Source organism: Mobula birostris, chromosome 26 (genome assembly GCF_030028105.1).
Source record: "Mobula birostris isolate sMobBir1 chromosome 26, sMobBir1.hap1, whole genome shotgun sequence".
Taxonomy (NCBI): Eukaryota; Metazoa; Chordata; class Chondrichthyes; order Myliobatiformes; family Myliobatidae; genus Mobula; species Mobula birostris.
In genome coordinates this window covers 17,206,290-17,225,339 of record NC_092395.1, presented here as the reverse complement: position 1 = coordinate 17,225,339, position 19,050 = coordinate 17,206,290, and the positions used below count along the sequence as shown (strand labels likewise).

General features: G+C 37.7%; 1 protein-coding gene and 1 long non-coding RNA gene across 2 annotated transcripts in view; one reads left to right on the top strand and one right to left on the bottom strand.

Moving 5' to 3' along the window:
* The window catches only part of LOC140188288 (guanine nucleotide-binding protein G(q) subunit alpha-like), a 125,801-nt gene extending 111,319 nt beyond the window's left edge, over positions 1 to 14,482 (bottom strand). Inside the window, exon 1 of the mRNA XM_072244391.1 lies at positions 13,807 to 14,482. Within this exon, the coding sequence (XP_072100492.1) occupies positions 13,807 to 13,942 (136 nt within the window). The 5' untranslated portion in view covers positions 13,943 to 14,482. The remainder of the gene's footprint in view (positions 1 to 13,806) is intronic.
* LOC140188289 (uncharacterized) overlaps positions 13,808 to 19,050 on the top strand; it is a 120,947-nt gene continuing 115,704 nt past the window's right edge. The window contains exons 1-2 of the long non-coding RNA XR_011883258.1: positions 13,808 to 13,952; positions 14,879 to 14,972. This is a non-coding gene — a long non-coding RNA (uncharacterized lncRNA). The remainder of the gene's footprint in view (positions 13,953 to 14,878; positions 14,973 to 19,050) is intronic.

Here is a 19,050-nt window from a genome sequence, read left to right as displayed (position 1 = left end):
AAAAATGAACAAATGAAATACAATACATCCATGTTTATCAATGATACAAAAAACATGTGGGCAAATAATTGCTTAGGAGTACACTAGAAGTTTATACGGTACTGGGTGACGCAGTAGCATAGCAGTTAGAATGATGCAAGAAGCACGGCAACACCTGCGGGCTGTCCCCAGCACATCCTCCAACCATGCTGGATGGTGACACAAAGCACTTCTTTGTTTCAATGTACATGTGACAAATAAATCAAATTATTTTACAAATGGATAGATATTTGAAGCAGGAAAGGTGGCAGAAAGAATATAATGCTTGGAAAAATGAAAAATTTCCATTTTATGAATTCTGGCAAAGTATTTTACAATGTTAAATAGTTGTATTAGCAGAGTGCACAGAAGAAAATTTACGCACGAGTATGAAAATAAATAAGGGTTTTTTTTATATTGAAAGGAGGTTGGAGTAGAAAAGGACATGAAATGGATTTGATAAAATGACACAAATATACAAAGTTTTGGTCTCGGGATTCTAGGGATGCACTTGCCGGTATTGCTGCAAAATGCAGATTATCAAATACTGTTTTAGATTAATCCATTCTAACCACATCTGACCGCCTACCGTAGCACAGACTGAGAAGTAGCTACAGACTTTCCTTATCTGTGCAGATCAGCTGTTCACCACTCTCCTGGTTGATTTTTCAGCAACAAATTATAACTTGTAGTCTCATGTAGTACACAAATCAAAATATGAAAGTATGGCAATTTTAACAAGCACACCTCAATCTTTGGGCCAACTAGCACAAAACCAGAACAAGACCATGAGCCAGTTCTCATTCGGGGATTGGAGGTGGAGAAGGTTGGTAACTTTAAAGTCTTGGCATTACCATATCAGAGGATATGCCCAGTGGCCAGCACACAAATGCCACCACAATGAAGGCATGACAACCTCGACTGTCTTTGAAGTTTATGCAGATTCCACAAGTCATCAAAAAAACTTGACAAACTTCTACAGATGCATAATGGAGAATATCATGACTGGTTACATCACAGCCAGGTTTGGAAACACCAATATCCATGAACAAAAAATACAAAAAGTGGGGCTGCACTGTGTTCACCATCACAGGCAAAACCTGCCTTTTGATTGTCAAGCCTTGTTTGTGCATAGATTTTCACTGATTCATTTGTACAGTCGGCTCCCCTTATCCGCAAGGGATTGGTTCCGAGACCCCCTGCAGATACCAAAAAACGTGGATGCTGAAGTCCCTTATTTAACCTGTGCGGGTGGACTTTAGGACCCGGGGTAGCTCCGGACCTTATTTAACCTGTCTCAGTGCCACTGGACTTTAGAAACCAGCACAGCACCCACTGCCCGCAGTTTCTGTTCCGTTCACTTATAATACCCAATACAATGTAAATGCTATGTAAATAGTTGTTGTACTGTATTATTTAGGGAATAATGACAAGGAAAAAAGTCTGTACATGTTCAGTACAGACGCAACCATTGTAGCTCTTCTGAGAATGCTGATGCCGCCTTAGCATCAGCCAATCCCGATTCTCCCATGATCTTTAAGTTCTTGAGGCTGTAGTGCTTAACATAGCCAGCCATCCCTAGCACTAACACTTCCACGAATTTCAGCTTCTTTCTGCTTTATTATGCAAATGCTCGACTCGTTCTTACCGACCTTACGCCCACTTCGGAATGCGACATACCACTTTTCAAAAGATCTAATATTTCTAATTTCTCGGCAAGAGATAGCACTTTATGCTCTGTCTTAGTCTTTGAGGAAATACTTTGGCCATGTAATTGCTTTTTAGGAGCCATTTTTTCATAGAAACAAAGTAGCGAATGAACAAGACACGAGGTGAACAATGCTCGAATGAGTGCTGGAGAGAGAACTTTCAGGTTTTCCCGATTCGCAGTTGGTTGAATTTGTGCATGCGGAACTCGCGGGTAAGGAAGGCCGACCGTACATCTCCGTTCTACTGTGTACACCTGCAAGAAAATTAATCTCAAGGTGACGTGGTTTCATACTTGTACTTTAATAAATTTACTTTGAACTCTGAAGCTGTTTTGTCCATAATTAATTGCACCTAGTGGTAAAATTAGTTGTAGTTAGTGGTAAAATTGAAGAGGAGTTAAAAAGAATGTGGGGGGAAAAATAAAAGTGGGATTATGTAAATTGGTGATTGATGGCCAACATAGAGCTGTTGGGCTGAAGGGCTTGTATCAATGCTGTATGACTATTGGAAATCCAGCTGTTAAAGCTGTTATCACTTTGTGATAAAAATACTCTCCTACACACTGTTCCGTGCAAGTCCCAGTAACTTCCCTCAAATTACAATAATAGAACTATATCTATGGAACCACAAGCACAGAAACTTTGACGTACCACACTCTTACCTGCTATTAAATATCAATCTAACTCAAGCCATTTATAGTACTTGGCAATTCAAGCACTTATCTGGATCCTGTTCATTTCTTTTGAGAATCAGAATCAAGTTTAATATCACTGGCATATGTCGTGAAATTTGCTAATTTACAGCAGTAGTACAATGCAATACATAATAATAGAAAAAAGTGAAGTGTATGTGTATGTATGTATACATGCACCCACACACATTATATACACACAAATATAAATATGTAAAATAAGTAAATTAAATTAGTAGCATAAAATAAAAGAATTAAAGTAGTGACGTAGTGCTCATGGGTTCAATGACTATTCAGAAATCAGACGGCAAAGCGGAAGAAGCTGCTCCTGAATCATTGAGTATATGTCTTCAGGCTTTTGTACCTCCTTCCTGATGGTAGCAATGGGAAGAGGGCACATCCTGGGTAAATGGGAATCCTTAATGATGAACACCATCTTTTTGAGGCACCACTCGTTGAAGGTGTCCTGGATATTACGGAGGCTAGTGCCCAATGATGGAGCTGACTAATTTTACAACTGTCTTCAGCTTATCTCAATCCCGTTCAGTAGCTCTCCCATAGCAGATAGTGATGCAGTCAATTAGAATGCTCTTCATGGTAAATCTGTTGAAATTTGTGAATTTTTTCAGTAACATATCAAACTTCCTTAAATGCTTAATGAAATATAGTCACTGCCTAGCTTTTGTATAGCTGCATCAATGTCAGGTCCAGATTAGCCTCAGAGACATCGACACCCAGGAACTTGTTCACTTTTTCCACTTCTGAACCCTTTAAGGACCTGCTTCCACTTCCTATCAAGCAATACATTTTAAATTCCAAACTTCATGAAGCTTTTCATCTCTAGGCCTTTTCTCCCTTTCCTAAAACTGATTCCCCCTGGATTTAGATATGCCTGTTACAGAGAAGTGTTTTCCAGCATCTACTCTATTTACCCGTCAAATTTTATACACTTCTTTAAAGTCCCCATCATTCTCTGCTGTTCCAAAGATAACAAACCCAGCCAATCTAGCCTTTCTTCATAACTGAAGCACTCCATACCAGACAGCATTCAGGTTATTCTCCTCAGTGCAATTACACCAATCTCATAGAATGGCAAACAAAGCTGTACACAGTACACCCACTGTTATTTAACAAATGCTCTATATACTGTAGGTGTAGCATAACCTCCATGATATTATTTTCTATGGTCTGGTAATCAAAAGGCAATTATTCTGGATGCCTTTTAACCACCATCTGCGCTGCTAAAGTCCCTCAGTTCCTTAATACTTCTATGGTTTTATTCATTGTGAATGATCAGCTTTATTATTTTATCCAAAATGCAACACAATAGTAATCTGCCATTGCTCTGCCCATCTCACAAACTCATTTGTCCACCTCATGATAGTGTGAACTTGTGAAGGGTACAGATTAGTGACTATGAAACAATTGGCCCTTGCCTTGAAGTTTGGAGATTTGGAAAACCCTGTTAAAGCAGTCCTATCAATTTGTTTGAGGCATCTAAAACAGTAACAAAAACATTTTTCCAAGAGAAATGTGAAAAATGTTTCATACATTGTGTCAATGGGCTGCTAACATTAACCAGGAAATACTTAACTGTTTTTGCAGCTATACCTAGAACAAGTATAGAATGGTGCATTACATTCTTGGTGACTTTTTGGCCAACACTATTCAAAGCTTGAGAACCAAGGGACAAGAAACAAGCTGATAACCAGTCTTAACAGCTTTCTCAATTTTGTACTAGTGTAGTTCATTATTTTGCACCCTTGTATAAATTAATATAATTTAAGTTCACATTATCTATGTCCTCTTCTACAAGTCTGTTACATAAAACACAGGTTATAATAATGCAAGCATAAAACAAGGATTAACACTGAGGCTTTATAAAGCATTGGCCAGGCCACATTAGGAGATTGGAGAAGTTTTGGGCCTCATATCTAAGGGATGTACTGGCATTGGAGAGGGTCCAGAGGAGGTTTACAAGAATGATATCGGGAATAAAAGTGTTAATGAATTAGAGGCATTTGATGGCTCTGGGCCTGCACTTACTGGAGTTTAGAAGAACGAGGGGGAAATCTCACTGAAACCTACAAAATATTGAAAGGCCTAGATAGAGTAGATGTGGGGATGTTTCCTCTAGTGGGAGATGAGGAGCAATTTCTTTAGCCAGAGAATGGTGAAACAATGGATTTCACTGCCACAGATGGTTGTGGAGGACAAGTCATTGAGTATATTTAAAATGGAGTTTGATACGTTCTTAATTAATAAGGGTGGCAAAGGTCACTGGGAGAAGGTACAAGAATGGGATTGAAAGGGGAAAATAAATTAGCCAGATCAATGGGGCTGAATGGCCTAATTCTGCTCTTACGTCTCATGGTCTTAAAAAGCTATTTTACCCTATGTATGACTTTAGTTAAAAAATACATGAACTTGACTTATGTGACTTAAGAAGCTGAATTTATAGTAAATAGTACTTCTTTCTCCAACAACCCCTGGTTTGGTCTGGATGGACCAGTGTTATGCTTCTTCTGATAATACACTTTACTATACCTTTCACTGCATTTATTACTTATGTGACTTAAGAAGCTGAATTTATAGTAAATAGTACTTCTTTCTCCAACAACCCCTGGTTTGGTCTGGATGGACCAGTGTTATGCTTCTTCTGGTAATACACTTTACTATACCTTTCACTGCATTTAAGATTAGACATTCCTGTCTATAATTCCATAACTAAACTCTCACAGCCAAGATGGTTTTCAGCATCTCCAAAGTAGTTACTCAACTGATCACTCATAAGCATTTAGGAGAGGAATGAGTGCATACTCTTAATACAACAAAAATGAAGAGGAAGGTGGGAATTAAAACCAAGGTGATTATTCATAAATCAACAGCAACCGAGTTCAGCTTTGGATAAAACTGCATCAATACCTTAGAAATGATATACTTCAAGTTCTTTAGCACTATACAATTACTCGGCACAATATTCTGAGACCATCCCTTCCCTACCTAATAAAGAGCATTAATAAATAAGGTTAGTGAATAATAATTATACATAGTTCATCAATTACTTATGTAATAATATGAAATGCATTCCAGAGTGCAATCATTAAGTTATTCTGATAACAGTGCCAAACATTTCAAATACATCTGAGCTAACAATTAAGATACTGAGAATACAACCCTTATAAATTATAATTTTCATTATAATTTTGGAGAAATGGGGCAAGGTAGACATGTTGACAGCATTCCATTTTATGCATACACCTGCAACTCAGAAAACATTCCTAGTGAGTTAAATATAAAAAAATCTATGCTATAATTTTTTTGAATGTAATAGCAAACAGAAAGCTGAAAAACTATGGTGTCAAATTTATCAAACTTCAGTGTAGTCGGTTCCTATGAAATGGTATAGTTTCTATGGTTTAACTGTGTGATACCAGCAGCATAACTATTTTAGTCATGAGGGTAGTCATGTGGCCACAAAAAAAACACTGCCACTGTCATTCTTGATTCAAACTTTTGAACATAAGCACGACAACTCATAGAGGAAAACTCCCAAATGGATCATTCAAAACTAAGGTAAAATCCCAGGAAAATAAATAATCCTGAATGCAACATTCAAATTCAAAGTTCAAAGCAAAAGTATTACCAAATAACATACGTTACCATATACTACCTGGAGATTCATTTCCTTGCACACATTCACAGGCAAAACAAAACAATGGAATCACTCAAAATTACAAAGACTGATAAACAGCCCATGTACAAAAAAAGACAATCTGTGCAAACACTAGTTATATCCAATCACACCTTTCTCTATGTTAGTTTACATTTTTTTGGTCCTCTATGACATTTTCTGCAGTTAATTTCAAAAAATTTCCTGACAAATTACATCATACTTAACAGTGAACAATGTAATCTAAGTACCAATCCTTTTACGGCAAACTAGAATTATGTAATTTTGTGCATTGCTATAAAAAAATTCCTTAATTGAAAAGGCTCTACTCACTTTTAATACATTTAAATAAGTTATTCAACTATCAACATTCAGAATATAATACATGCATTCCATTACTATAACACTAAATGAGTTTTCCATGTACGTTGGGTGCACCATCCAATTATGTGCTACCATCAATTCCACTGCTGCTGAAAGAGTTCAGCTCATTCAGCAATACCTTCATCAGCCTTCCTCCTTTGATCTTGGATACTATAACATTTAGCTCTCCCACACATCAATCCAGCTGCTAGTTTTTTGTTCTCCAGTCTGCATAAAAGATGTTCCTTTGTTATGCAAATAGGATTTGAATACAAAATTTTTAAACCATTCTTTCACCTTAATGATTCCAACTTGCCTTTAAAGCACAAACTCCACTACTGTCCATTCAGCTCTGATAAACCACATTGTTAACAAAAAAATTTGTTCCATCCAACCATCTTTCTTACCACCTTCAAAAAAAATCCTAAAATTGTTTTCCTAATTTTTCCACTACTTCTAACACAATGGCTAGTCCTCCCCATGAAGTTGGTAGGAGAAAGTTTTCAGCTTGATATAAAAGTTATTACTATTGTCTGATACAAAACTGTTCAAACCTGAAAATTCAGTATGAATAAAGCATCGCTCAAAATAGTGTCATGATCACAATCCTCCCATTCTACTTTCTCACTACTTGGAAAATTCATAATAACCATGGAATTAAAAGTAATAAGAAAGGCTTCGTGTTTTACAGGGGCATGCAGTGTTTCCAAATTATTAAACCATTTCTTTGCTCATGCATGAATATAATACCTACTAAAAAGTACAGCCAGAATATGAAGCCAGCTAGGTCAAAACATGCTTTTTTTTTGGATCAGCTAAAAGCCTCATTCTTTTGACTCAAATGTACCTTAAGCTCTCCAATATGTTTGTTATGAATGCCATTTTCTTTACTGCAAAACAATACATTAATCATTTCTCTATCAAATACTGATCAATTTGTAGAACCTATTAGCAAAAAAATAAGAGTACTCCACTATTCAATATGGTGCTTCAGATCGTTTATTTCAATACTATTATGTTCCTTCCCTCTTCCATGTTGCTAGATGTTTGTGTCAAAAAATCTCTCTCCCCTCAAATTTACAGAATTACACTGGTTCACTACATTCTGAATGGAGGAGTTTCTTCTCATCTCAGTTCAAACTAGTACCATTATCTGAAGATGGTGACTCCTCCCCTCAGTTCTAGATACCCAGCTGTGGGAGCACTGTCCTACATACATCTGTTTTGATCCTTCCAATTCACTTTCCTCTCATTCAAAGCTCTAGTGAATATATGCCCACTTGACCCAGTCTCTACTGACACAATAGCCCAGCTAACTCTGGAATCCTTTCTGTGAATGCTCACTATAATTCTTCAATAGCAAGTATACCCTGTCTCAGTTATGGAACCCAAACCTGCTCAAAATACTCCAGATGTGGTTTCACAAGGCCCTATGTAACTGTATACGACATTCTTTCCCTAGCATTAAAATCACTTGTAATGATTCTGATTTTTTTATGATCAGATACAACAGGGTACAATAAAATTTCTTACTGAATGAAGGCAAATACTTCATTTGCCCTTATTGCCTAGTGCACTAGCATGTTTGCTTCCACTGATGGGCATACAAGGACACCCAAATACATCAGTATTTCCCAATCTTTCAATTTAAATTATATTCTGCATTCCTGTTTTTGTTTTGAAAAGCAATGCAAATAGCTTTACATTTATCTATGATACATACCGTATCTGCCGTGTATTAGCCCATTCTCTTAACTTACTATTTTAATGTTTCTTTGCAAACTCCATAACAGTTTTGTTTCATTAGTAAACTTGGGAATATTTGGCTCATCCTTCATCCAAATCACTGATATATAGTTGATATATAGTATGAACAGCTGCAAGTCAAGAACTGATCCTGGAATATCTCAAGTCATTCCCAGCCACCCCAAGATCCAGTTATTCCTACTGATCCTGTCTTTTAAGTTTTTTTGTGTTTTACTTCCGCACACTAAACTCTTATATGGTACTTAAAATTGCTTTTGAAAATCCAAACATATCATTGACTGGTTTCCCCCGCAGAAACTCCATTAGTTAATATGCTAAAACAAAAACGCCTTTAGGTATTTTTTCAAGCATGATTTCCATTCCATAAATTTATGCTGACTTTGTCAATCTTGTTGATTTTCTATGTTTTCTATTATATCACCTTGCCACAAATTAACTGCAGTAATACAAAAACATAGTAAACCTCCACAAAAGTAATTAAACAAAAAAACCCTTCAGCTTCAGTGAATTCTTACACTAACAAAAATTATTTTGGTATCTTCTCTTCCCATAAAGGATTATACAGTCAAGTTAAATAAGATACCAGCGGAATGGATTACATGATATTACACTAAAGTACAGCTAATGCCAGCTAAAATATCTAAAATTTAAGAAGTTTCAGTTTATTCCCTTCCTATTTGGAACCACATTTTGAACTTCAGCATTTACAAAAGAAATAAGATTTCCCAGCTCAAGACAAAATTGAACTTAACTATTTCACGTAGTACAATTGCAAACTGTTTGCATCATTGTACAAGATGGTAAAATAAAGTTGTGAACTAACACTGAGTGTGAAATTTCAATCCCTTTCCAAATCATGAGTTCAAATTAGCCATCTCAAAGAGTGAAAAATAATAATTTTTATTTTACTGTTAGGAAACTAGAGTACATTAGCAATTTGTGCAAGAGACAGAATTTGAGACGAAACATCTTAGAAATTTTCAGTTTGACAAGAACTGAAAACAAAATACCTGCGATTTCATTATTTAAATATCAATAAAATCAAATTATCTTGTATTAATCATACATTTTGCTTTAATAACAGTAGAATTTAAATTAGTACATCATCCACTGAATGCCAGCCTAATAAATTTGCTTGTGAACATCTGATAGAAAGTAATATGCAGTGACATGATTTATTAACTTTAGGGGAAATCAACATAAGGTAGCAATGGAGAACTTTAAATGTGCAGTTTTTGTCATTACTGATTTATTATGGAACAGGAAGGTTGATAGATTTCGTAAACATGAGATTCTGTACATGCTGAAAATCCAGAGATTTGTCACATCTTCAACCTACCCATAGTACAGGACAAATAAAAGTTCCGCGGAATCAATTTTACCCCACAGATTATTATTTTGTACTTGATAGCTTTGATTGACATGCAGTACATAATGATATTACCTTTAAACAAAATAAGCATCATCTAATTTAAATTCCTTGCTCTTGAACCATTCTTCCACAACATGAAAGGTTGAGGCAATATTCAAATCATTTTTATTTGTTATTCAATTTGAACATGTACTCACCAAATATGCCAATTTTCTAGTGTTCCTCATCAAAACGTACCTTATTTATAACTGTAAGAGCTTTACAATGTTTTTAAATATTGCTGCTTCCCATACTTCACCTGAAATAGTATATTACACCCATATATCAATCTACAGTTCTTCAAGCCGTTTAATATTGTCCCAAAGAATACAACTAAGTTGCTTGAGAATGAAATGGACAGCAAATTCACGTCAATCCCAGGAGATAGAAAGTTATTCCAATTTGTCAAAGTTAACTGTTTCTTCATTCATTGCAACACTTTAAAAATGAAAAGCAATTTAGGAATTTTCATCTAGAAAGACAATCATATTTTCTAATAACTTGACAGAAACAAGTTATTGCTGTAACTGTTGAACACTATGATCAATGCACTGTAAGAACTAAAACAGTAGAGTATTTTTTAAAATATCTCAATAATTGACACAAGAAAATCAGAGCTGAACATCCCTTGGTAATTTCTGTGAAAAAAACATCCCAAGAATAATTTACTGAAATTTTCCCAATTCATACATCAGCTGCAACCAGTTATATTATATTAAGGGCGACTTGAGTTACATACTTCTTTATGAAAGACACAAAATCTGCCCTGCAAGGGTCCAATTCAACAGTTGCCCTTTCCTCCATATGATCATGAGTGGTATACAGTCACACATATATATTACTGCTTTCCAAAGCTCTTTCATTTCATCTTATCTACTTTCAGAAGTGTTCCTAAGCATCACCACTATTTAACTCTTTCTTTGGCTGTTTCCCCAACTTCTGTTGAGATAAAATTCCCATTTAATGATGTACTTTGGAAGATTTTAGTCACATTAAAAACTATATACAAATACAAACTCATCCCATTGATTCTTGGTTATTTACAGTCACAACTCATCACAAAAATCCGTACATTGACTGGTAAGATGTACTGTCCCAGCATTCACAGACCAAATGAAAATGCTCTAATAAAGCTATAGGACATATAATTTTGATATAATGGCAATTTATCATTTTGTTGCATTCCCCGATGTCCCCGCTTCCAATCTGTGAAAGTAAATTACCCATTTCTATCTTGGCAACTATCCAATATAGCATTTAAAATTTCTCAAGTGCAAGTAATCATAAGCAAGATCCATGTATTGCTATGATGCAGCATGTGGGAATAATGCCAGAACTGACTCCCAATTTTTAGTGATCTAAAACTATGGAAGTGGCAAAAGTAAAAACCTGTCATCCAAGATACCAACTTTAAAAAAAAGCTACCCATGCTCAAAGATTATGAACCAATTATAGGTGGAGACATCTGCTGCTGCTTCTCACAGCCAACGTTTTTGTATACATTTCATTCAGCTGTCCACAGCGCAATTTACAATACAAATTTTGAACTGTCTCCTGCGTACTTGCTTAGATTAAAAACATAGTTCAAATTGCCTCGTTTGTCTTTTTAAGTTCATACCATATTAATCCTAATACCCAAAACAGTGCACATAATCTATGCTTTACAAGATAGTTACCAAGTTTTGCTTTTAAATTCACATAAAGACGATTAAACTCTTAAGTACCATCGAAATGAATACTGTACACAACCCCCAAGGCACCCCAATATACCTATACCAGTTATTTCACTTTGAACACCTGACTAAATGATATCACATGCAAATTTCACAGATACATTCCCTAGGCTGAAGTGGACACAACCCACTTCACGTAAGATCTTTTCTGTGATACTGATTTAAAATTTGGTCCTAGAAATAAAACAAGGTGTTAACTAGCTTTGTTAATGATCCCAACAAAATAAAACTAAAAAAACTGATGTTAGCTCCAAGTGGACAAATAAGTGTTAACAATAAAAACAGAATTTCATAAACCATAGTGGGAATCCATCCGATTCTGCCTTTCATGAAACTGGCTAAGGGCACCACTTTACCAAGTACATACTTGCACAGAATATTCTAAACCATATAGTTGTACTTATAATAGTTAATACCACTCTGACCTTGTATATATTAATGTACAAATTAGGAACACAAAGTTGAAGTACTCGTAATTACAAAATTGGACAATCACAGCTGTGTTTCAGAAACTGGCAAGTGTCAATAAGAAACTGTTAAATGTGGTTACTGAGAAGTGTAACAAGTGGAAGGCAACTAAAACATGCAGTGCCAAAGGCTGGAAGGATACAGGTTCCCGCTCAATTGGCTGCACACTGATCTCATTCATGCCATCAGCTGGAGGGCAAAAACAGGAAGAAAGAAAAAAATTTCAATACTTCCACACAACTATACTCTTGTGCACCTCTAATTGTATGACAGAAGTCTAAAAGTTGTTTCCAAGCTCATGACTTGGAATTAATACAAAAATACTTATAAACCAACAAAATAAAGACTATAAATTGGAATTTGATAGTTCTTTTTAGTTATTAATACAGATCATATACTGAAATGTTAAGATGGATAACTTAAGAGTTAAATATATTTCCCTCTTTTTTGAGAGCACTTATGACACAAAAATGATTACAAAGCACAGATTTTTTTTCTCCACAAAATTATTGGGAGGAATAAAATTAGGCTATGAAGATTTAAAAAAACAATGTAATCTCTCGTATCTATTTTCCATATTGTATCTAACATAAGCTCACAATGTTGTGTGCAGGTTATTGAGTTGAAAAAAGACAGTTTTTCCACATTTTCTAAAAATCTCAGCAGACTGTTGCACACAACTCCAATCAGTTGCTGCCTTCTGTTAGCTGTTTTTGATTGTGAAGATCACAAGGATAGATCACAGCATCAAGCTAACAAAAAGTTTTTTTTCTGCAGTAGTTGTACAAATGGCAGAATTCCTCACAAATATTATTTCTCCTTCACCACAATGAGACTTGACTTGCCTTTTTGACAAACAAAAATATATATTTTTCTATAGGCACTCATTACTTCTATATTTATCCAAAATTAAACTGGAAACTGACATTGTCAAGTTTTCTGTAAATTTGTTTGCTTGCTTGCTCTATTTGAACAACAGGTCAGCATATAAAAGAGTAAATCATACAACCAACTGGCAATTATTATAGCTAACAATTGGACCCAAAAACTAACCAATCTTTGGCTCATGAGAAACTTTTGATCAATTCCTTGCTATTTAAATTTCACAATAATATGAACACAAACCCCTATACAGCCTTTTATTAACATGTCTAAATACCCACAAAAGAGCTAAAACGTTGATAGGGCTTACAGAAAGAATGAAAACCTTCAATGACAGTCCTATATAACATCACATTCATCGGAACTGACAACTTATTCTGAGGGAAGGTCAAGCAGGAACGTGAACTCTACACGTTACCCATGCTGCTGTAGATTTCCAGTCTTTAATTCTATAACTTATCACCTATACACACACTATTCACCAAAGAGATTACAACGATATAAACCAAAAATAGTCTCCTTTAACATAAGGCAAAAAAAACTGCCGTCCATATAATTAAACTCTGTTAAGCAGTTCTGTTGGGAATCATTATTTCCCCAATGCAATTTAGAATCGAGGATCAACATTAATTACATAAAAATAAAATATGCTTAACCACAGGAAAAAGCCAAGCAACGTTCTCGATAGCTAACAGAAATGCCACTCCATATTCCAGGCCTTGGCTAGGCCTTTCAAGGGATTGATCAATCTCCTCGGTCGCTGAAGGAACATAAAATCCGATCACGAAAACAAAACAAAACTCAACATTCTCCCTCCTCGTTCTTCAAGCAAACGAAACCCAATTACATGTCTTGCGTGTCAAGTTCCCAAACGAAAACGGTGTTTAACACAAACACACAGAAAAAAAATCCCTGGGAATGCAGAAGAAAGGAGGGGTGAAATCCAATATGAAGGAATCAAAAAGGGTGAGAATGGTGAGGGAAAGAAGAGGGGGATAATGATGGGCGGGGGGATTTCTCTATCTTCTGCCCGCCACCCCCCCCCCTTCCTCCGCCACTTCTCCTCCCCTTTTCTCCGGCCTTTACTCACCCAGAAGCAGCAGCTTCAGCTCCCTGCGCGCATCCCGCTTGTCCCGTCGCAGCTGCCTCTCTATCTCGGCGTTGATTCTCTTGGATTCTTTCGCCTCTTCGCTAAGGCAGCACGCCATGATAGAGTCGAGAGTCATGAAGCCTGAGGTATTTTGTAGAGGGGGGCTGGCCGAAGGGGGTCGGTGGGGAGGAAGGGAGGGGGACAAGAGGAAGGAATGACTTTCTCCTCACAGAAACGCCGACATGAAGGGAAAGAATGAAAAACAGAAACGGAGGCGGAAGAAAAACGAAGACCCGCTTACGGGTTATATTTTTTCCCACATAATCCTTCTATCCGTCAAATTCTTTTTTGCTTCCTCCTCCCTTCTCGCTCCAACTGTTCACCGCCACCGCCTCCTCCTTTTCCGATTATTTTAGAGCGAAAACAATAATAAAACGTCCCCTCTTCCTCGCTGGACTCGCTCGCACACATACACACACCCCCGTTCGTACCAACTTGACGGCCGGAAGCGAAGGCTCGGGGAATGTGGGGGAGGAGGGGCGAGGAGAGAGAGAAAGTGAGAACGGAGGTAGGGCGATCGGCGCGCTCACGTGCGCACGCGGTGGCAGTTGGCGTTTGAGCGCGAATCAGGGTGGGGTTGCAAAAAGGGCTCGAGAGCTTCGGGGGCTCTTCCCGAACCCGCCGTGTGTTTGACTGATGTCGGGCCGCGGCCAATCAGACTGAAGCTCGGCGGACGCCAGTCGGCGAACGGGGCGGGGCGGCCGCGCGCGAGAGGATCAGCACGCCGAGGGGTGCGGCGGGGCGGGCGCGCGCGCGCCGGTCCCGGCGAGGACGCGTTGAGATAAGGAATGTCCAAGGTATAGGGAAGCCGGTCGGTGAGGATGCCTCCGTCCTGAGCTTCGCTGATCATTTACTGGCTTTCATTTTGCTGCAGATAAAGTTTTTGATGATCGTGTCTAGCTTTTTTTTTAAAATTTTCTATTAGAAAAGCGGCATTATCCAGTGAACCTGATCCTTTTCATCGACACTGCCTGACCTACTTAGTGTTTCCAATATTCTCTGATTGCCACAGGTCGTAGTTTGTTTTGATTTTTTCAAGCACCGTTGTGCAAGAAAAATGCTGGAAAGCTGCGACATAAAGTACAAAATGTTGGATACATTCCCAGGTCAGTTAGCATAATATGATAGATGAGAGAATGTTAACTGTTTCATTTGTGTATCAGAACTACACACTGGTCATGAAGTATTAACTTGTCTCTTATCTCCATAGATGTGTCTAAATTCTTTTAATCAAGTAGATTATTTGGCTGTTTGGTATTTCTTGACAGGGTAAATGAAGAGATTTCTCCTGGCTAGAACAATTTCAGAAAGAATTAGAATCACATTATTCCTGACATATGACATGAAATTAGTTGTTTTGCAGCAGCAATACTGTGAATAGACATAAAAATCTATAAATTACATAAAAAAGTGCAAAAAATGAATTTTGCAACTGACAATTAAGGGAAAGGATGGAAAGAAATTTCTTTTTGCAGAGTGTAATCAACATTTAGAATTTATTTTATTTGAGATTCAGCACAGAGTAGGCACTTCTGGCCCTTCACACTATGCACCCCTCCCAAAAAAAATTCCCCTGATTTAATCCTAACCTAATCAGGTGACAATTTCCAATGACCACCTACCAATGGGTATGTCAATGGACTGTGGGAGGAAATTGGAGCACCTGGAGGAAATCCATGTGGTCACAGGGAGAACGTACAAACTCCTTACGGGCAATGGTAGGATTTGAATCTATGTCACTCGTACTGGAAAGCATTGTGTTAACCACTATGCTACGGCGCCACCCTAATTCCCAAGAAGACGGTGGAGGCTCAATTGGTGGGAATATTCAAGACAATTTAATATGTTTATCAATAATAAAGGTAATCAAGGGATATGGAATTAGTGAGAAAGTGACACCAGATGAAAAGAGACCCAACGGTTCACTCCTGTTTTTATTTGTCATGTACCTTTTCTGATTATATGTTAAAAGGGATATTTATATACATTTGTTTTAAAATATGGCTGAATAGTACAGCTGTAGGTTCAACTGTGAAGTTAATTCCCAATGTGTGCAAAATAATTCGGTGCTTTATTGTGTAATTATCTACCTTAAATTGCCACTTTTATAGTCCAACCACTCTACTATGTTATTTCCATGTGATTTAAATATATCTTCACACTCCATCTATACAATAACCATAAAACGGTGACTGTCAGCTGTAGTTCTGGGGTAGCACACGTGCATCTTAAGCAGAGATTCAAGTTCTGGTTGAGAGATTTGACCACAAAAATCTCATCTCCGTGTGGTACTGATTTTTGGATATGATGGCAGATTTTTCTCTGTTTATTCATTCAAGTAGATGTAAAAGATTATATTTTGAATAAAGCCAATGTGTGTCTCCAGAGTCCCAACTGATATTTTCCCTCACTTAGTAACATAAACAAAATGCTTTAGGAACTCAACAGGTCAAGCAGTATCTATGGAAAGGAATAAACAGTCAATGTTTCAGGCTGAAACTTTTAATCGGGGATGGAAAGGAAGGGAGAAGAAGCCAGAATAAGAAAGTGGGGAGAGGGGAAGGGCTACAAACTGGAAGGTGTGGCTAAGTGAGAAGCTGGGAAGTGATAGATGAAAAAGGTAAAGGGCTGAAGTAGGATGTATCTGATAGTAGAGGAGAGTGGGCCATGGGAGAAAGGGAAGGAGGAGGGGCATTGGGGGAGGTGATTGGCAGGTGAGAAGAGAGGAGGTAAGAGGGAAGCCAGAATGGGGAATGGAAGAAGGAGGGAAATGGGGTAAATTACTGGAAGTTAGAGAAATTGATGTTGATGCCATCCGGTTGAAGACTACCCAGACAGACTATGAGGTGTTGCTTCTCCATCCTGAGAGTGGCCACATTGTGGCAGTAGAGAAGACCACCAACATGTCAGACAGGAGTGAAAATTGGAATTATATGGTTGAGGTTGGAGCGAAGGTGCTGTACAAAGCAGTCCCCCAATCTACATCAGATTTCGCCAATTTAGAGGAGGTTGCATTGGGAAGACTGAATACTGTAGATGATCCCTATAGGCTTGCAGGTGAAATGTTGGCTCCCCTGGGGCCCTGAATGGAGGTGACTGGACATGTGTAGCGCTTCTTCCAGTAACAGGGATAAGTGTCAGGAAGGTGATTGGTAGGGAGGGATGAATAGACAAGGGATTCATGGAGTGAGCAATCCCTGCGGAGAGTTGGATGGCAGGGGGGAGGTAAAAATGTGTTTGGTGTAGAATCCTGTTGAAGTTATGAGCTTGAAAAAAGATACAGGTTTTTGCATATAGTGCACTGCACAGGTGCAAACATTAATGCTACTTCCTCACAGCTCCAAAGACCCCGTCTGGTTCAGTCCTGACCTTCAGTTTGCATGTTCTCCATGTGACTCCTTAAGTTTCTTTAGAATGCTCTAGTTTTCTCCCTCCTCCAAAACATGGGCAGACTGGTAGGTTAAGCATTGAACTGTTAATGTGCCAATGAAATGGTGGGAGCTGGGGTGTGTAGAGTGTGTCTTGATGTGGAAGTAAGTTCAGTTGTAGTGTTCATGGGAGCTGGAATAGTAGCAAAGGAAATAATCTGCAATACTATGGGCAGCAGTTAAGGAAATGTGATTAGCTTCATTGCACTTGCAGAGAACTGGTACAAATTCCATGGACAGAGTGTTCTCTTTCCATGCCTTAACCATTCTATGATTCTAATTCTGTGGTAATACTTCAGAAAGAACTTAGAACATTCTGAAAGTGATTTGGAAGTTCTTCTGAATATTATGCCAATATTAGATGAGAAATAATGAGAGACTGTTCAAGTAGAGCGTAATTGCTAACATGGACTGGTTGGGCCAGTTCTTGTGCTGTACATCCTTTTTGTAATCCTATGATTTTTTTCTGTCTATCTTGGAGCTACCGGCATTCAGTTCTTCATTATATGTGATATTTTTCAAATTGCCGTGGCCTCATAACATCAAGAGAAATGGAATGGAAATGCATTTGAGCTTGAGGTATCATTCAGTTTAATAGTTTGTACTGTTCCTTACAAACTTATGCCTTTTGCACAGTATATTGAGTTTTTTTTAAAAGTTCTGATTTGAAGCCCAAACATTGCATTGTTGACATGATCTTGTGTTCTTCCAATCTAGTCATTAATTACACTTTTCTTTTCCATGTCTTAGTTTTCATGATTAATCAGTGACACTTTTCCAAGCCTCCCTGTTATCCTGCTCTAGGATTAAGCTTTCAAAAGACATTTGTAAGTATAAAATGTAGCCTTTGAAAGTCAGTTTCAACCTGTCCTGAAGAATTAGCATCTCTGACTTCTGATGTTAACATTACATGATTCCGTAGCTATGATTCCTAATAGTCATTTGTGTGCAGTTAGAGATAAACCTTGGAAAACCCATATTTGGATTACAGACAGTTTTGAATTTGACTAAACTTAGTTGACGGTGTTTTTTTTAGTAATTTCCTAGACTGATGTACTTACTTTTATTTAAGCCCACCACCTCACAGGTCACCGACAGCAGCTTGCCAGAGTCCTCTTTCAAGTTGACCCCAGGTGTAGGCTATCTTTTTGGTAAAATTCTTCTTCTCCCGGGGTTGCAGTCTTTGGAGTTTCTGATGGTGTTTCTTTAGCCTTGGGTTTTTACACGATGGGGTTGCTAGCCCCAAGTCCACCCTCTTCCTTTCGCAGCTGTGCTTGGGGCCATCCATGGCAGGTTTCTGAGTGATATCATTCCATTTCTATTTCAAAAGCTTGAATTGTCCTTCGGTGGGCCCATCAGATGAGCTACTTTCTCAAAATTGTATGAATAGCTGAGATTATCAGTTTGGGTGCAACAGTCACAATTTGCTATTCACTATATTATAAATTTCCTGCTTTTTGACTCTTGCCAATTATTCTAGTTGGACTGACTTTTCCTCATTAAAATCCATTGGTGCCCATGGGCATTTTCACTTTTTAGAATTACTATGAAAATGTGCAAAACAGGATAGGCATGCACCTAGTACATTAGTTCCCAACTTTTTTTTAAGCAATGGAGCCTTACTATTAACTGAGGGGTCTGTGGACCCCAGGTTGGGAAGCCCTGACTTAGCACATTGATGGAACAGTGATGGCTCATTTCTTTGTACCACAGTAACATTGGAGTTTGTGGTCCCCTGAAGAAAAGATCATTATGC